The sequence below is a fragment of the Pleurodeles waltl genome, chromosome 8, assembly GCF_031143425.1.
Source record: "Pleurodeles waltl isolate 20211129_DDA chromosome 8, aPleWal1.hap1.20221129, whole genome shotgun sequence".
Lineage (NCBI taxonomy): Eukaryota > Metazoa > Chordata > Amphibia > Caudata > Salamandridae > Pleurodeles > Pleurodeles waltl.
The window spans coordinates 1,357,104,823-1,357,122,591 of NC_090447.1; the positions used below are offsets into that span (position 1 = coordinate 1,357,104,823).

General features: G+C 44.0%; 1 protein-coding gene across 1 annotated transcript in view; it reads left to right on the forward strand.

The window, feature by feature from the left end:
- The window catches only part of TMEM123 (transmembrane protein 123), a 250,906-nt gene that overhangs the window by 193,391 nt on the left and 39,746 nt on the right, over positions 1–17,769 (forward strand). Inside the window, exon 4 of the mRNA XM_069202369.1 lies at positions 2,262–2,342. Coding sequence (XP_069058470.1) covers positions 2,262–2,342 — 81 coding nt within the window. The remainder of the gene's footprint in view (positions 1–2,261; positions 2,343–17,769) is intronic.

Sequence of the window (17,769 nt, forward strand, 5' to 3'; positions counted from 1 at the left end):
GCAGTATGCTGATAGTACCGGGTAGAGAGCAGGATACTTACCAGGAGTACATCTCCAACATTTTATTTTTGGGTGGGAAAGGGATAGTGTGATGTGATTGGCAACACTACAATCATGCTTGCTTGTGGGAATTCTCAAGCTTCCAAAAGAAAGCACAAGAATTTGCAAGTGTAGATTTCTCCACACTCGTGGCAGAGATGTCTGCATTCATAAAACCATTTATGCCTGCCTGAAATTCCTTTGTGGATTCTAGGCCGGTGCAATAAGGTAAATCCGGTCATAAACCTAAGTTCATCACTGAATTCATCTTTTTGAATCAGGCCCTTATGTTTGTTTCTCGAGGGAATTAACACGTTGTGGTATTTTGCACTTCTGTCTCAGGTAGCCTTACTCGGGACACTACAGTGTCTGCTATTGCCTTTCTTAAGTGCGTGCAAATCTGTCCGATGTATCTCTGCTAGATATAATAATGCAATATCATGTTAGCAACCGGAAAGAGTACGTATCATAATAAAACTGCTTCTTCTTTGGAAATGATTTAAACCCTGCCAGCAACATTACGAAAATCCATCCTCGCTTCTGCCTTTTTGACTCAAAGTTCATTACTCCCTCTCCTCCTTGTTGTCTTTTTCTATCTTGATTACTTCTTGACGTGATTGGAGTTGTATCACACAAATCAATTTCCAGTGATACTGCTCAGCTTAGCTGGGTCATGCATCCATGAAGTTTGACCATGACCCAGAAACAAAAATAGGATTGACTGATTGTGTGGCCTGTCTCCATGGTATGCCCTCTCTCCATTTCTCCATGTTACTCAAGTTCAAGCCTGTGTTTTCACTCTCCTGCAGGAACAATGCCACAAGAAAGTGCAGTCATGAAACTAACCCGCTGTTAAAATGTAGTGATTTAATAACTGCATACCTAGCCGGTATTATCTGTTTGAGCTGGCTGCACATTTGTGCTGGACCTCTAGTTATCTGTTTATCTGACTTAATTTCAATGAATCGATGTCTTGCCCTCCTTTCTCCTCCATTGTCTCCTTGTCACTACCTCCATCCAGAGAATTCTCTCGGGCATTACTTGTCTCCCGTGTCTTCTCGGTGCCTCTTCACACTTTTATTGCCCTGTGTACCTCGTCACTGTGCAGTTTTCCTTATCCATCCATTCTTCTAATGCCCACTGGCCGATCCATGTATATCTTTCCCTTATTAGTTAAAACACACACCCTTTACCTGCGAATAATGTCTTTTCTATAACCTTCTATTTTGTCTGCCCACTGTTACAGGGAAAAGTGATTTGAGTAAAACATTATAGGGCTGAAATAAAATAAATGTGTGACTCCCCATATGCAATGTGATTTTCTGGAAATATTAGCTGCTGTACCTGTAATGACCTTTCTTTATCTTTTTCCACGAAAAACTCTAATTACAAATTCTTCTCATTAGGAGTGGACATTTTAAGGATTTTGGGCGCCCTGGGCCAAACATATGCTGGGGGCCCTCATTCGCAACAGCTTTGGGTTTTATGATCCTGTTTAAGCTCTTTCATGTCCTTTGTGGCCAGGTCACTGACAGTGCACAGGCGCACTCCTCAGAATTCTAAATGTGTGTACGTCTAATAATCAGGGATTGGGGCAAGCGTTTTCAATATTGTAACCCAGCAGCTACTCACTAATGTCACGGCAAATAATCTCTGTGAGACCCTCCCATTTCTCATATGCCCTGTTTTGATCTAAAATAAACTTTTTTTATGGATTTTGCATGAAACATAAACAGAACATGTCTCTGAAAAATGTCTATCACACATCACCCACATAAAAAAATGAGCAAAACGGTATTTAAAACACTCTGGGGTCATTTTGACCCTGGCGGTCCTGCTCCGCCACGCTAGTGGTGGCGGCCTGACAGCTGACAGCGTGGTAGTGCAGGAACACCAAATTATGACAAGGGTATCGAACTGGCTACATCGCAGCCAGTTCACCATCTGTACTGCTAAGGGGATAGGACCGCCTGGCCGAAGGTTCACCACCTTCGACCCGGCGGTCCACCTAACACCGCCTGTGGTATTTTGAGTATGCTTACCACCAGGGATTCCCCCTCCCCTCGTATACACGCAGTCACACAGGCACACAAACACCCACAACACCTCCCCGCATAATGCATTTTAAAAAATACTAATAAAAAGTTGTCATTATTGTGTTTACGTGGTTTCATGAAGAAAGAATGGATAGGCGCTAATGCAGTTGTGTTTACTTCCTTCAGCTTCCTCTACTCCGAGTGCAGCACCGACGAAACCAGTTACCACTAACGGATCTATTACTTTGGCTTCAACAACTGTACCAAGTAGGTCTTCTTGTGAGGTGAAGGTATTTAAGACAAATGGATTTGCTTTAACACACCAAAGACTCAAGGATTGTTTGTCCGTCATTAGACAGAATAGCAGGCTAACATGACTAAAATGTACATAGGAAGAAAATGCAAACAAGTAGCTATTGACTTAGCCCATATTTTTTATTGCTGGCTTTCATGTCCACATGGGTCCCAGTGAGGGACATATGTGACACTCAATACTAGGAACCCAAAAGATTGTCTGTTAGCTTCCGTCTCATTCGCAAGCAGTTGTAATAACTGCCTGAGGAACAGTGCTAAGCGGTTGCTTTTGTGCTAAAGACGAATTCCATTTATCTGCAGTGGCGCAATTGAAAATAGGTCTGTTATTATGTTCGTTTTCTGCGTCTGTTTGCAAGGATTGTAGGTTGTATGCAGATAAACACATATTTTAGTAGCTGAGAAGTACGAAAAATTTACAAATCTTCTAAACTCATTCAATGCATGTTCCACATTGTACATGTACAACTTTGTGAAAGTCAAAACAACAGTACCAATGTACATCAGATGTATTTGGTTCCATGTAGGCTTTCCTTTTTCAGGAAACAATGTGAGAAATTAAAAACTCAGTATGTGCATAAGTACTGCTTTTTTCCTATCTAAATTGCACACTTCTACCTGAATTTGTCAGTCTTTATTGGATTCTTAAAGACCAGACGGAGCATTTAGTTTTCAGGTCTGGTAGAGACTGCTTTTTCTATCAAATCTTTAACGTCCAGTCATAATGCACAGAGGATCTTTCATTTTTTTGATCAGTCCACAATACACCAGTTGGGAGATTTAACTACCAGTCTTTTGTGTAAATTCTTTCCACCTTATGGCAGTTCTGTTACTGTAATAGGTGTACAAGTCTACATAGGAAGGGTGGGCACTACTGGGCAAAAACATAAGTGTCAAACCACAGCCCCCTAGTGCCTAATGCAGAGATGCTAATGGAGAGGTGTAACATCATTGCAGTACTTGCAGATGACTGGTGTGTGCCTGCCGCCAACCCCGCCCTGTTGTGACAAGGGCTGGCACTCACCAGGCTGTTGTAGGTGATGTTTGCTGGTGTGTTGCTTCTGTTCCTCAAAAGCTTTAGACCAGGCACCTTCTACATCTTGTGCTTTTGCTGCACTTGCTACGTTTGGCTCTGTAGTTCTGAGGGATGTGGTTCCACCGCCTCAACCCCACCACTGGCCTGGTCGTGCTTTGGACTATGTGGTACATTGATTCTGTGGCTGACCAGGTGGCTCTTCTTATAGTGAGGCATCATTAAAGACTCATTGTTGCTTGCAGTGGAGTAAGATGATGCTGTGAATATGCAGGAGTCTTACCAGTCTCACAGGAGACATGGCTCTTTCAGTACAGCTGAACATTTAACAGCTTTTTCCAGTTTTCTATGTTTACCGAAACCTGCTGCAGAGTATTGTCTTGTTAGCACTGACATGAGTTTCTAAAGGGCAAGGCCAAGTGGAATAGTTCAATATATAGGCCCTCATTATGACTCACACTTGCCCCTTGACTGCCAGATTGTGGCTGCTGGCTGCTCTCCCCCACTATTTGGCAGGGAGGCCGCAAGCAGTCATACTGGCAGTCGGCGGTCTAGTGGAGTTTGCTCCGTCGCCACTGCCATGTCACCACAACACCGCACGCCGTATTACTACATTGTAGACGGTGTGGCGATGTTGTATTGGAGGGGTGCTGGTGGCAGAGCAAGTGCCATGGACCCTGTTCCCTCCCAGACGACCACCGCCACCACCAGGTAAGGTGATCGACCGACAAGGGGGAGGGGAGGGGAGTTGAAGTGTGTTTGTGTGACTGCAGGGGGGAGTGTCATGTGCATGTGTGTGTGAATGAGTGAGTGTGGATGTGTGCATGTATGTATGTGGTGTGCACGTGTGTGGTTGGGGGGAGGGGGTGTCGGTAAGTAACTTTTTCTTCTGATGTATGTTTCTACCTGCAGATTCCTCACCTGTAGAGTACATTCTGAGGTGGGTGATAGATGGTCAGATGAAGAATTCTTTCAGCACAGATCTGGCAAAGTGCCCTTCTTTGTGCACCTCCAACTGCAAAACGGTATTGTTTGACAAATGTGTGCCCATGTTGCTGCTTTACAAATCTCTATAATGAAAACACCTCTCAATAAAGCAGAAAACAGTGACTTGTCCTGATGGAGTGGGCCTTAATTCTCACAGGTGATTCCTTTTGGGAAGCACATTGTGATACAGAGGATGATCTAACAGTATGGCATTCACTTCCGAATTGCTTTAAGCTTCCTACTGCCACAGTAGCAAACAGAGCTGATCATCCATTCTTAAGTTCTTGGTGCGGTCAGTTTAAAAGCTAACCGGGGAAAGGATAGAAAGAGACAGATGTCCATTACAGACCCTCACTCAATTTGCCTGTGGAGCCTGGGGTCAACCATGACTCGAAATTCTGTGAGTCCTGCTTCAGTATGCATCCTAAAGCAGTCAAGGAGAGGCAAGCAAAGTTTTTGATAACATGGGCCTACAATGATAAGAGAAGCAGGCGCCACTCCTGGGCCAATCTACGTCACCATTGTCACACTCCATAATGCTGATGGAAGAAACACAAAATAATACAAGAAACAAAGGGCCTCTTCCAAAGGTAAGTCACGCAGGCATCCTCTGAATTCCACAGGATAGTCCTTCTTGGAGCTGAAGTTGGTTATTGTTATGCCCCCTGAGCTGGCTTCGCCGGCTGATTTGCTTCTGGCATTGCCTCCGGGACCTGCAACAAAACTGGCCCATCCAATGCAGACTCCAATCCCCATGCTGCCTTATCCCGTCTTCCTGGACCCAGCATCAATTCTCAATTTCATGTTGGGCTTGTCTCAAGGGTGATGGCTCTGCAACTTCAGCCTCGGTGGGACCACAGGCAGTTTCATGGCATTTCTAGAGGCTTTAGCTTTTGCCAGTGACAGTGCGCTCAGTCTCAGCTGCAGCCCAAGAATCCCCTTTTTCAGACAATACAGGGGCTGAGAGAAAGGCCAGTTCTGGACACCATCCTTCTCCGAACATTTCCTCCTCCTTAGAGGGCCCAGGGCATGTAAGTGATGGTTTTGTCCTTCCATAAAGGCAGGAGAGATCCAGTCCTGATAGTTTTTTTCTGCCTGATAGCTCTGCTGGCTTCTTGAAAGGTCTGCTGGCTTCCTGTAATTACTTGGTGATGCAGGTGCATTGGCACAGGAAAGATCAGAATTTCCTCCTCAGGCAGTGGTTCCAATATGAGAGAGACCTGTTGTACACTGTTGTTGTGTACTAGAACATTGTGTGGGATGAAGTCTGATGGGACACCGAGGAGAACTGTCTCCGAAGGATTTCCTTCATCTGTGGACCCGGTAGAGGCAGATGCCTCCACTTTTCGAGCAGGGAGCCCATCTGGAGAATCTAGCGATCAGAGGCTTCTGATATCCAGAACAGCAGATGCTTCACATAAGCTACGGGACATTTGGCTGTCTCTCACAGGGATATGGAATTTATTAAAATATCTACTTGCCCATGGGACAGGTTACTTCTTAAATCTACTTGTCCTGTAAAAAATGTACATGTCCCTTTGGTGCCATATATTGCGGTGACAAATTATACAAGCAATCTCATTATGTTAAAGCTTGATAATAGCCTCTCTGATTTTGCCAGGGCCACTACTATATGAGGGCTTGAATACTTGCAATTTCAATCCCTACTATAGTGATTTCCTTATTTTGCCACCTTTCCACAGATCTTCATACTGGGGCTGAAGGAAGCAGTAAGCAATAGTTCAAGGGCAGGAATGCCTTTAAGTCTGCAAACCTACTAATGTGCATGGAGGCACTGGAGGCAGCGCCCATGCAAAGAATATGGAGCCCCCCCCCCCCCCAGACTTACTCATGGAAGGTGCTGTTCTGAGCGTGCCCTCCTGGAGGGGGACTGTGAGGCCTTTGTTATGCAACTGGTGGCAACGTGTCCTTTTTTATATCAAAAACTTTGTTTTCTTTTTGCCATGCCAAAACAAGTCATGCATTGATGAAACCAAAAGACTCTCAAAAAATGTCAGATCGGTTGGCTGGGCCAGTGCTTGTTTATTTTCATGCTTCCCATAATCTTGTTGAAAATGGTTACACTGATTTTCCATTAGGAATATTTTTTGAAAATACTAGCATGCATCAACACATTTCACTAAATGAAGTTACAGAGAAATAGCACCTACAATTTCATAGCAGCGAAACGTTTTTTCCTACTTGCGTTTTTTTCTGATCATTTTATTTTGAAAGTAAAGATTCATCACTCTTGCTTACAAGCTTCTGCAAACATTTGCATCTAATCAGAGAGCATTCTGGGAGCATTATATATAGCCTCATATTGTTAAACTGTCCAAACCTGTGAACACTTTTTTTTTTAACTGGAATTACTGTCAGTAGTACAGTGTGACCTTAAAACGTTTATTTCCAGCACTCACCATAATAATGAAAGCTTTTCATTAATGAACTTTAAATACAAGTTACCCTTATCTGTAAACTGGCAGCCAGGGGGGTTGTGCTGCTGGGGGGTTAGGCCTACTTGTCCCAAGGACAAAATAAACATGAAAACCTGTTGCCCTTGACCCCAAACAATATGTCCCAGGCTTCTGGCGATAGGAATTCAACATCCCTGCTCTCAAGACTATCCTCCTCTTCATTCGCAGCCGGTGTGTCCAGATCTTGACAAACAATATGACCCGTGATATCATAAGTGATCAAGGAAATGGGATCCTCAGTTCCTTTGTTAGGAGGCGTTGAAAATGTGGTTTTCGTTGCACAGTTAAGGGATCTGGTTAACAGTCAGTTACCTGGCATGGGTCTCTAAATATCAGAGCAGACACCCAGAGCTGGCTTTATCTTGCCGATCAAGGGTGGCACCTTCTGCCCACGGCAGTCCTGGCTATCTTCGCCATGTAGGGCACTTATCAGGTGGACTTGTTTTCTTCATTGGAAAATACTCAGTGCCAGCAGTTCTGCACCCTTCATTACCTGTTCAGGGGAAGCCTTGGGAGATGGTTTCCCCTCAGACCCTTAATTCCTCAAGTTCTAGGGAAAGTTTGCCCAGGTCATTGTAAGAGAAGAGTGTGGTTTGCAGACCTTCTGCACCTCCCCAGGTGAATCTCCTCTCCCAATCAGCAGAGATGATCCTGTGCGTCAGTCTTCAGAGCCTTGACCTTCATATCTTGAGATTAAGAGGAAAACCTAAGCTGCTGCCTGAGGTGGTGGATGCCATCTTCTCCACTTGCTTCCCTTTCCACAAAATCTGGATATTCTTGAGGATGGAATAATTTTATTTTGTGGGACATGGACTACTGTGTTGATATCTCCTTCAGTTTGAACGTTTCCTGGCTCTGATAGGGTGTGTGGTGGATACTGTCAGGGGTTAGTTGGCGGTATTGTAAGAGTTGCTCTGTCTCCCTGATCACCTTCCCTTTTCAGATCCCTGTTGTGATCAGGTTCCTCAAGGGGTAGACTAATTTGGGCCTCCCCTCCCCAATTTCTTTTGCCCCAGTGGGATCTAAACTTTGTTACAAAGAAGCAATACTCAAAGTGCAGCCTCGGGCCGCTTACGGTCCTCTTGACCTCTACATGCGGCCCCCTTGGTGAACAGCAGTACTGGTTGCTGTTAACTTGCTCAGCATTAATATTCAGAAAAAAATCTTCAAGAAATGAGCAAGTATTTATTTGCAGGTTATCTGAAGTTATGAATGAACTAAGGTGGTGTACTGCACCATGTAACGTTAGAAACACATTTATTTTTAAAAACATATTGCAACAAATGTGTAAATATAGGATTACATTTCTTTTTTAAATTTTTTTTTAAGTGCATTTCATTAACATGCAGGCGCGTTTTACCATAATACTGCATTGATAGTTTTTTTTTAAGTGATAGTTTTCAAACATGAATTTAGAAACAGTCATGCTTCCCCACACTACTCTGACAACAATGCCAATGGTGCACTAAGAGGAAAATCATCTGTCATATGCAACTAGGACTAGTTTGATAATATATATATATATAAACATATATATATATGTTCGATGGCATGTGTAGCTGCAGATACACATGCTTTGCACATCCCGTCATCTAGTGTTGGGCTCGGAGTGTTACAAGTTGTTTTTCTTCGAAGAAGTCTTTTCGAGTCACAAGATCGAGGGACTCCTCCCCTTTCGGCTCCATTGCGCATGGGCGTCGACTCCATCTTAGATTGTTTTCTTTCCGCCATCGGGTTCGGACGTGTTCCTTTTTTCTCCGCGTTTCGGTTCGGAAAGTTAGTGAAAATCTCCGAAATTTCGAAGGTATTGTTTACGTTCGGTATCGGGTTAGTTACAACAGATCGAGACCGAATTTTGAAGAGCTCCGGCGGCCCTTGGGGGTTTTCGATTCCCCGGCGGGGCCTGGTCGGCCCGACCACGTGCGTCTTCAAGGCTAATGGAACGGACCCCATTCCGCTTCTGCCCCGAATGTCACAACAAGTATCCTTATACAGATCAGCATCTGGTCTGTAATTTGTGTTTGTCTCCAGAACACAAGGAGGATACCTGTGAGGCCTGTCGAGCGTTTCGGTCCAGGAAGACCTTAAGGGACCGAAGAGCAAGAAGACTACAGATGGCGTCGGTGCCGACAGGACAAAAACACATGGAGGAAGAAGGGATAGCCTTCTCCATCGAGGATTCGGAAGAGGTCGATCCTGAACAGACCCCGAAAACCGTGAGTAAGACGTTGATACACAAATCTCACGCAAAGACCACAAAAGCCCAGGGGACGCCACTGCTGGCAGGCCATGGCTTAACCCGAAAAATAGGTGACCGAGCATCGGCACCGAAAAAGGGCATGCATGTGTCGAAGTCATCCGACTCCGGTCGAGATACCGGCACAGAGCAGACCCGACACCGGGTCAGAGCAATCTCGGCACCGAGAGAGCGGCACCGAAGCAGGTCGGCACCAAGAGATCACTACGCCGAAGAGCAAAAAAGTGTTGTTGGAACCGAAAAAAGCAGCCGAAAAGGTTTCGGTACCGAAACATCCGGCCTCGGAACCGAAAACAAGTTCCTACACAGTGGAACAAGGCCTGTCCTTACAAATGCAAACACGTAGATTTGGACAGGAGCTAGAGACAATGGAGCCAGATTACACACAAAGAAGGCTCCACATTCAAAAGGAGACAGGGAAGATCAGTACTCTCCCTCCAGTACGAATGAAACGGAAACGTGCCTTCCAAGAGAAAGACAATCAGCCACAGGCAAAGGTGGCAAGACAAGTAACCCCACCACCATCTCCACAACGCTCACCACAACCATCACCGGTAGCCACTCCACCAATGATGCAGTCCCCATCTCATACAGGGATGAGTCAGGATGATCCAGACGCTTGGGATCTTTATGATGCACCAGTGTCAGATAACAGTCCCGACTGTTATCCAGCTAAACCGTCACCACCGAGGACTCTACCGCCTACACACAGGTGGTGTCAAGAGCAGCGGCATTTCATAATGTCAGCCTGCATGCAGAGCCAATTGAAGACGACTTTCTATTTAACACACTGTCGTCCACACATAGCCAGTACCAGAGCCTCCCCATGCTACCTGGAATGCTAAAACACTCCAAACAAGTGTTTGAGGAGCCTGTCAAAGGAAGCGCCATAACTCCAAGGGTGGAGAAAAAATATAAACCGCCACCAACAGACCCTGTGTACATCACACAACAGTTAACACCAGACTCAGTGGTAGTAGGTGCAGCACGCAAGAGGGCGAACTCACACACCTCAGGAGATGCACCACCTCCAGACAAGGAGAGTCGTAAGTTCGACGCGGCTGGGAAAAGAGTGGCGGCACAAGCAGACAACCAGTGGCGCATTGCCAACTCGCAGGCCTTGTTGGCGAGATACGATAGGGCTCATTGGGACGAAATGCAACATTTTATAGAACATTTGCCCAAGGAGTTCCAAAAACGAGCACAACAAGTGGTGGAGGAAGGACAGAGTATCTCGAACAATCAGATACGGTCAGCAATGGATGCAGCAGACACAGCTGCTAGGACTGTTAATACAGCAGTAACAATACGGAGACACGCATGGCTGCGTACATCTGGATTCAAACCGGAAATACAACAAGCCGTGCTGAATATGCCATTTAGCGGACAGCAGTTGTTTGGGCCGGAGGTGGACAGTGCTATCAAAAAACTTAAAAAAGACACTGATACGGCCAAAGCCATGGCCGCACTCTACTCCCCACAGAGCAGAGGCACATTTTGAAAATCACAGTTTCGAGGGGGGTTTCGAGGACAAAGCACTGAACCCACAACCTCACAAACAAGACCCACTTATCAGAGCCAATACCAGTGGGGAACATTTCTGGGACAATATAGAGGTGGGCAGTTCCCAAAGAGTAGAGGGAAGTTCCAAAGTCCCAAAACTCCACAAAATAAACAGTGACTTCGATGTCACAAATCCCCAACACATAACACCAGTGGGGGGGAGACTAACCAAGTTCTACAAAAACTGGGAGGAAATAACAACAGACATGTGGGTCCTAGCCATTATCCAGCATGGTTATTGCATAGAATTTCTAGAATTCCCTCCAAATGTCCCACCGAAAACACACACCATGTCAAAACAACACATAGATCTTCTACAACTAGAAGTCCAAGCGTTGTTCCAAAAAGATGCAATAGAGTTGGTACCAATTCATCAGAGAGGAAGAGGAGTTTACGCACTGTACTTTCTCATACCCAAAAAAGACAAAACTCTAAGACCTATATTAGATCTCAGAACATTAAATATCTACATCAAATCAGATCACTTTCACATGGTGACACTGCAGGACGTAATCCCATTGCTCAAACAACAAGACTACATGACAACACTAGACCTAAAGGATGCGTACTTCCATATACATCCGTCACACAGAAAGTACTTAAGGTTTGTATTCCAAGGGGTACATTACCAATTCAAAGTGTTGCCATTTGTGATGATAACTGCGGCAAGAGTTTTTACAAAATGCCTGGCAGTATTGGCTGCTCATATCAGAAGACAGCAAATACATGTGTTCCCATACCTAGACGATTGGTTAATAAAAACCAACACGCAGGAACGGTGCACACAACACACAAAGTATGTCATAGAAACCCTTCACAAACTAGGTTTCTCACTCAACTACAACAAGTCACACCTTCAGCCGTGTCAAATACAACAATACTTAGGAGCGACAATCAACACAAAAGAAGGGATTTCCACTCCAAGTCCACAAAGGGTACAGGCATTTCACAATGTAATACAGGCCTTGCACCCAACACAAAAGATACAAGTCAAGACAGTGATGAAACTACTAGGCATGATGTCCTCATGCATAGCCATTGTCCCAAACGCAAGATTGCACATGCGGCCCTTACAACAGTGCCTAGCATCACAATGGTCACAGGCACAGGGTCAAATTCAAGATCTAGTGTTGATAGACCGCCAAACATACACCTTGCTTCAATGGTGGAACAATATAAATTTAAACAAAGGGCGGCCTTTTCAAGACCCAGTGCCTCAATACGTAATAACAACGGATGCCTCCATGATAGGGTGGGGAGCACACCTCAACCAACACAGCATACAGGGACAATGGGACACTCAACAGAGACAGTTTCACATAAATCACTTAGAATTACTGGCAGTATTTCTAGCGCTGAAAGCATTTCAACCTATAATAATCCACAAACACATTCTTGTCAAAATGGACAACATGACAACGATGTATTATCTGAACAAACAGGGAGGAACACACTCAACACAGTTGTGTCTCCTGGCACAGAAAATATGGCATTGGGCGATTCACAACCACATTCGCCTAATAGCGCAATTCATTCCAGGAATTCAGAACCAGCTAGAAGACAATCTTTCTCGGGATCACCAACAGATCCACGAATGGGAGATTCAACCCCAAATACTAAACACTTACTTCCAAAGATGGGGAACACCACAAATAGACCTATTTGCAACAAAAGAAAACGCAAAATGCCAAAACTTCGCATCCAGGTACCCACAAGATCAGTCTCAGGGCAATGCGTTATGGATGAGTTGGTCAGGGATATTTGCATACGCTTTTCCCCCTCTCCCTCTCCTTCCATATCTAGTAAACAAATTGAGTCAAAACAAACTCATACTCATACTAATAGCACCAACTTGGGCAAGACAACCTTGGTACACAACACTACTAGACCTCTCAGTAGTGCCTCATGTCAAACTACCAAACAGACCAGATCTGTTAACTCAACACAAACAACAGATCAGACACCCAAATCCAGCATCGCTGAATCTAGCAATTTGGCTCCTGAAGTCTTAGAATTCGGACATCTAGACCTTACACAGGAATGTATGGAGGTCATAAAACAAGCCAGAAAACCAACCACAAGACATTGCTATGCAAATAAGTGGAAACGATTTGTTTATTACTGCCATAACAAACAAATTCAACCCTTACCCGCATCTGCTAAAGACATCGTCAGCTACCTACTGCCCTTACAAAAGTCAAAGCTAGCTTTTTCATCCATTAAAATACATCTCACCGCAATTTCAGCTTATCTGCAAATTACAAACTCAACTTCACTATTTAGGATCCCAGTCATAAAGGCTTTTATGGAGGGCCTAAAAAGAATTATCCCACCAAGAACACCACCAGTTCCTTCGTGGAACCTCAACATTGTCTTAACACGGCTCATGGGTCCACCGTTTGAACCCATGCACTCATGTGAGATACAATATTTAACATGGAAAGTAGCATTTCTAATTGCCATCACATCTCTAAGAAGAGTAAGTGAAATACAGGCATTTACCATACAAGAAACCTTTATTCAGATACACAAGCATAAAGTAGTCTTACGAACAAATCCTAAGTTCTTACCAAAAGTCATATCACTGTTCCACTTAAATCAAACAGTAGAACTACCAGTGTTCTTTCCAGAACCAGATTCTGTAGCTGAAAGAGCACTACATACATTAGACATCAAAAGAGCATTAATGTACTACATTGACAGAACAAAACATATTTGAAAAACAAAACAACTATTCGTTGCTTTCCAAAAACCTCATACAGGGAATCCAATATCCAAACAAGGTATTGCCAGATGGATAGTTAAATGCATTCAAACCTGTTATCTCAAAGCAAAAAGAGAACTGCCTATCACACCAAAGGCACACTCAACTAGAAAGAAAGGTGCTACCATGGCCTTTCTAGGAAACATTCCAATGACTGAAATATGTAAGGCTGCCACATGGTCTACGCCTCATACGTTCACCAAGCATTACTGTGTGGATGTGTTAACAACACAACAAGCCACAGTAGGACAAGCAGTACTACGAACTTTATTTCAAACAACTCCAACTCCTACAGGCTGAGCCACCGCTTTTGGGGAGATAACTGCTTACTAGTCTATGCAAAGCATGTGTATCTGCAGCTACACATGCCATCAAACGGGAAATGTCACTTACCCAATGTACATCTGTTTGTGGCATGATACGCTGCAGATTCACATGCGCCCACCCACCTCCCCGGGAGCCTGTAGCCGTTTGAAGTTGATCTTGAACATTTGTAAATTTGTAAACATATTGCATTAAACCACATTATGTACATGCATTTTTACTCCATTGCATGGGCACTATTACTATAATACACAACTCCTACCTCACACTCTGCGGGGAAAACAATCTAAGATGGAGTCGACGCCCATGCGCAACGGAGCCGAAAGGGGAGGAGTCCCTCGATCTCGTGACTCGAAAAGACTTCTTCGAAGAAAAACAAATTGTAACACTCCAAGCCCAACACTAGATGGCGGGATGTGCAAAGCATGTGAATCTGCTGCGTATCATGCCACGAACAGATGTACACTGGCTAAGTGACATTTTCCATATATATATATATATATATATATATACATATATATATATTATAATGAAACACAGGAAAAGGTTTTGTACAGTACAAATTGTGAACGTATGTATTTAGAGGTCCTCCTATATGCCATAATATTGAAAAAAGAGACAAAGTGAAAAGAAATGCCTAGGATCACACAGTTTGGTCAAGGGGAAAGCCAAGATTGAGCCCGGGTTTTCTGGTTTTACATTGTGCAATTCAGCCACTAGATGTGCATGCTTTGTTTCCCCTAAGACATTCTTACACAATTCCTGACCCACCAAAGACCCCCTACTGCCACCTTGCTGGCATCAGTGCTGTCCTCAGTCACACTACAAACCATACTTTGTGGCTCCTGGTCAAATGTCAGTGAGTGCTCATGTTCTAACCATTACAGCGGATTCTCTATTTGATCCCCTTCATAGCTGTTAGTGGCGGTTGATGACCATTAAGATAGTATTTTTGGTTCCTACTTCTTCAGCAAGATTGATCAGTGAACTGCCAACTCTGTTTGTCTGGTCTCCATTCACAACCTTGTTCCCTGATCAGCTGGTGTTGCAAACCAGAGCTGATTTTGTTACCAAGGTTGTTACTCCCTTTCACCTGGGACATGGGTCCGTCCATCCAATTTACATATTTCAATCCCACGCCCCATCCCACGAAGAAGGTGGAGCTACTGCATCCTAATCATGTGGTTAACTTCTATATCGACTGTATCAAGGACCTCAGATTGGTTTATCCGTTCTTTGTTGGCTACTGTGGCAGTACAAAGGGTAAAGCAGTTCAGAAGTGGATGAAATCCTGATGGATCATCCTTTGCATCAAAATGTGCTATCCTCTCGCTAAAAAGAAACTGCCTGAGGAAGTTTGGACCCTTTCCACCAGGGCTGTCGGCTCTTGCAAGAGGTATCGTAGATATCTTTAAGATGGCAATGTGGGCATCTGTGCCCACATTTCCCACACACTACTGTTTGGACTTAAAGGTGTGCAGACATGGGCACTTTGATAGATCTGTGCTGCAAGATTTTCTCATCTGACTATCCATCAGCTCACCTCCTGGAGTGGTATTGCTTGGCAATCTATTCAACAGGTGAGAAATGTGCAGGTAGCAGTAGTATGCTTCAAAAGAAAAAGTTAATAACTTTGGGTAACGATCTTTCTGCTCAATATACTTTATACCTGTAGATTCTTCACAAACCCCATGCTCCTCTCCATTTCATGAATGGTTGTACAGAAAAAGTACTAGTAAGGTTACAATTAGCTTTTTGCACCACACTCTATCTGATCGATGTTGCTCCATCTGATTGCCTCAAAGGCACAAAAAATAGCGGATGGGAACTGACATTGTTAGGCTGGGGTGGGCACTAAATGGTTTTGGTGACCTCACCAGGTGTCAGTTCTGGATCTGACACGGAGTCAGTACTCCCTACTGGCATTGAAGAGCATTGAAGTTTCCTTATCCAGTCTGACACCTAGGATTATTCAGGAAGTCAGTAATTTGCAGGTCGATAGAATATAGACCAACTTCGGTGATAAGCTAGGACCCTGTATAAAGTTAAGTGGAAGGGAGCTGCAGAATTAAAGGTTGTGCTCACATGTTAACATCCTCATATCTAGGGTGCTATAGTCCACCTCCCTTGTATACTTTCTATATCTGCTACCTCCTTTTATCAGTGTGTGGCCTATGAAAAGAACCTAAAATAGCCATAAGAGCAGGTTCACCTGTGTTGATATAAACTGATGGCAAAACTGCTTTTCTCACTAGATTTTACACACTTGCACTTGGTATTGGATGTACTTTTCTACGGTGTAGAAATCTATTAAAAAACCTTTTCTGTTTGCTTTTAGACCTTTGGAAATGAGGGAGCTTAGGATTCAGGTTGAACCTGCTGTGGCCCAACCAGTTGGCTAGGTGGCACCCACTTGAGAGGGAGTTGACCCTGAGCAGATACTGATACTATGCTAGATGCTTCTATTGGGGATTTTAGCTTTTATTTTCCTGAGGGACAGGCTGCAGAAGATTCTGCCCTAGCTCATTCCTTCCTGGTGCAAGTGTCCTTTCCTTGGGATCTGCATGCTGCCAAACAAAAGGCCCACCTCCCGGTGTCACCAACTCAGAAAGCTATTATAGCACAGAGTTATGATGAAGCCAGGCGGGGGGAAGGGAATTAAGGTAGGGAACTGCAGGGAGAGAGATCTGAAAAGAAAAGGTTAGAACAAATATGCATATACTCATTCATAGCAGTATAACTCATCAATAGACTTTTGAAATAAAGGCGTCTCCGTGATATCAGATTGAGACCCTTTTGTGAAATGAGGGCGAAGCCCCTTCTTGTAATCATGGAACAAGAACAAACTACAACCTCTGAATCAAGAGATGGCAAGAGCTTTGGACTATGGTCATACTCTGAATATCAATCCTGTAACAACTATGCATTCATAACATAAACGTTTGATCACACCCTCGAGATTCTCAAAGACTTAAATATGTATCTCACATATAATGCATTCCAAAAAGAACAATGAAACTATAATTTGCTTATCTCCGAAATGCTTTCACATTTACAACTATAGACCTGAAAGTTTTCCTCCTTGAACTTGAAGCGCTTTATTCATTGGGCAGAAGCGCCTTGTTTCTCCAGTATTGGATCTTTCATAGATTCACATGTTTGAATCATCCCCGTCGTCAAGGTGGGAGCCTCACGGTAAACTTAAATACATAAAGCAGTAAGTCAGTAAAAGTAAAACCAGTAGGCCCTAGTAGGCCTCATAGGGTATTTTACAGTCTATCCACTTTGTTTTGTGAAAAAGACTCAAACTTCAGTATCAACCAATCAGGATTCAGCCCCTCCCAAACACTCCCAACAGAGGCTGAATTCCCTCAGATTTTCTACCACACGTCGTGTGAAGGGAGTCTCCCTGAGCTCTGCTCAGTTTTTTCCTTATTTCTGACTGAAGATTGTTTTTTCTCTCAGGAAACTAGCCACAGCTTCACTATGTCTGAAAAGACAAAGAAGGGTCTGTTCAGAGACTGAGACAATTGTGGGAAGAAGAGACTGCACTTTGATGACCCCCACAAGAAGTGTATCTACTGACTCCATCCAGACCACAAGGTGAGAGACTGCAAAATCTGTCGCACCTTTAGTCAAAAAACCCTTAAAGACCGTGAGGGTAGACTTCTCTTATGGCTGCAAAAGCAAAAAGCCATGGAACATCCTTCCTCAGATGACAGCGAACCGTCATCACATACTTCTCGCCCTCATAACAGAACAGGTGAGAGAAGTAGAGGGTCTGATGAACCACCTAGGAAGGTGCCCAAAAAGACAAAACAAGTCTCTACTGAAGCGAAAAAGGATGTTTCCCACTCAGAGACATTTAAACATTTGCCAACAAATGTTCATTCAGAACCTACAACGCCTTTGCACCGAAAAAGCACCTCAAAAAAGCCATCTCTGTCTCTGTCACCACAGAAAGAGCCAGAAAAACT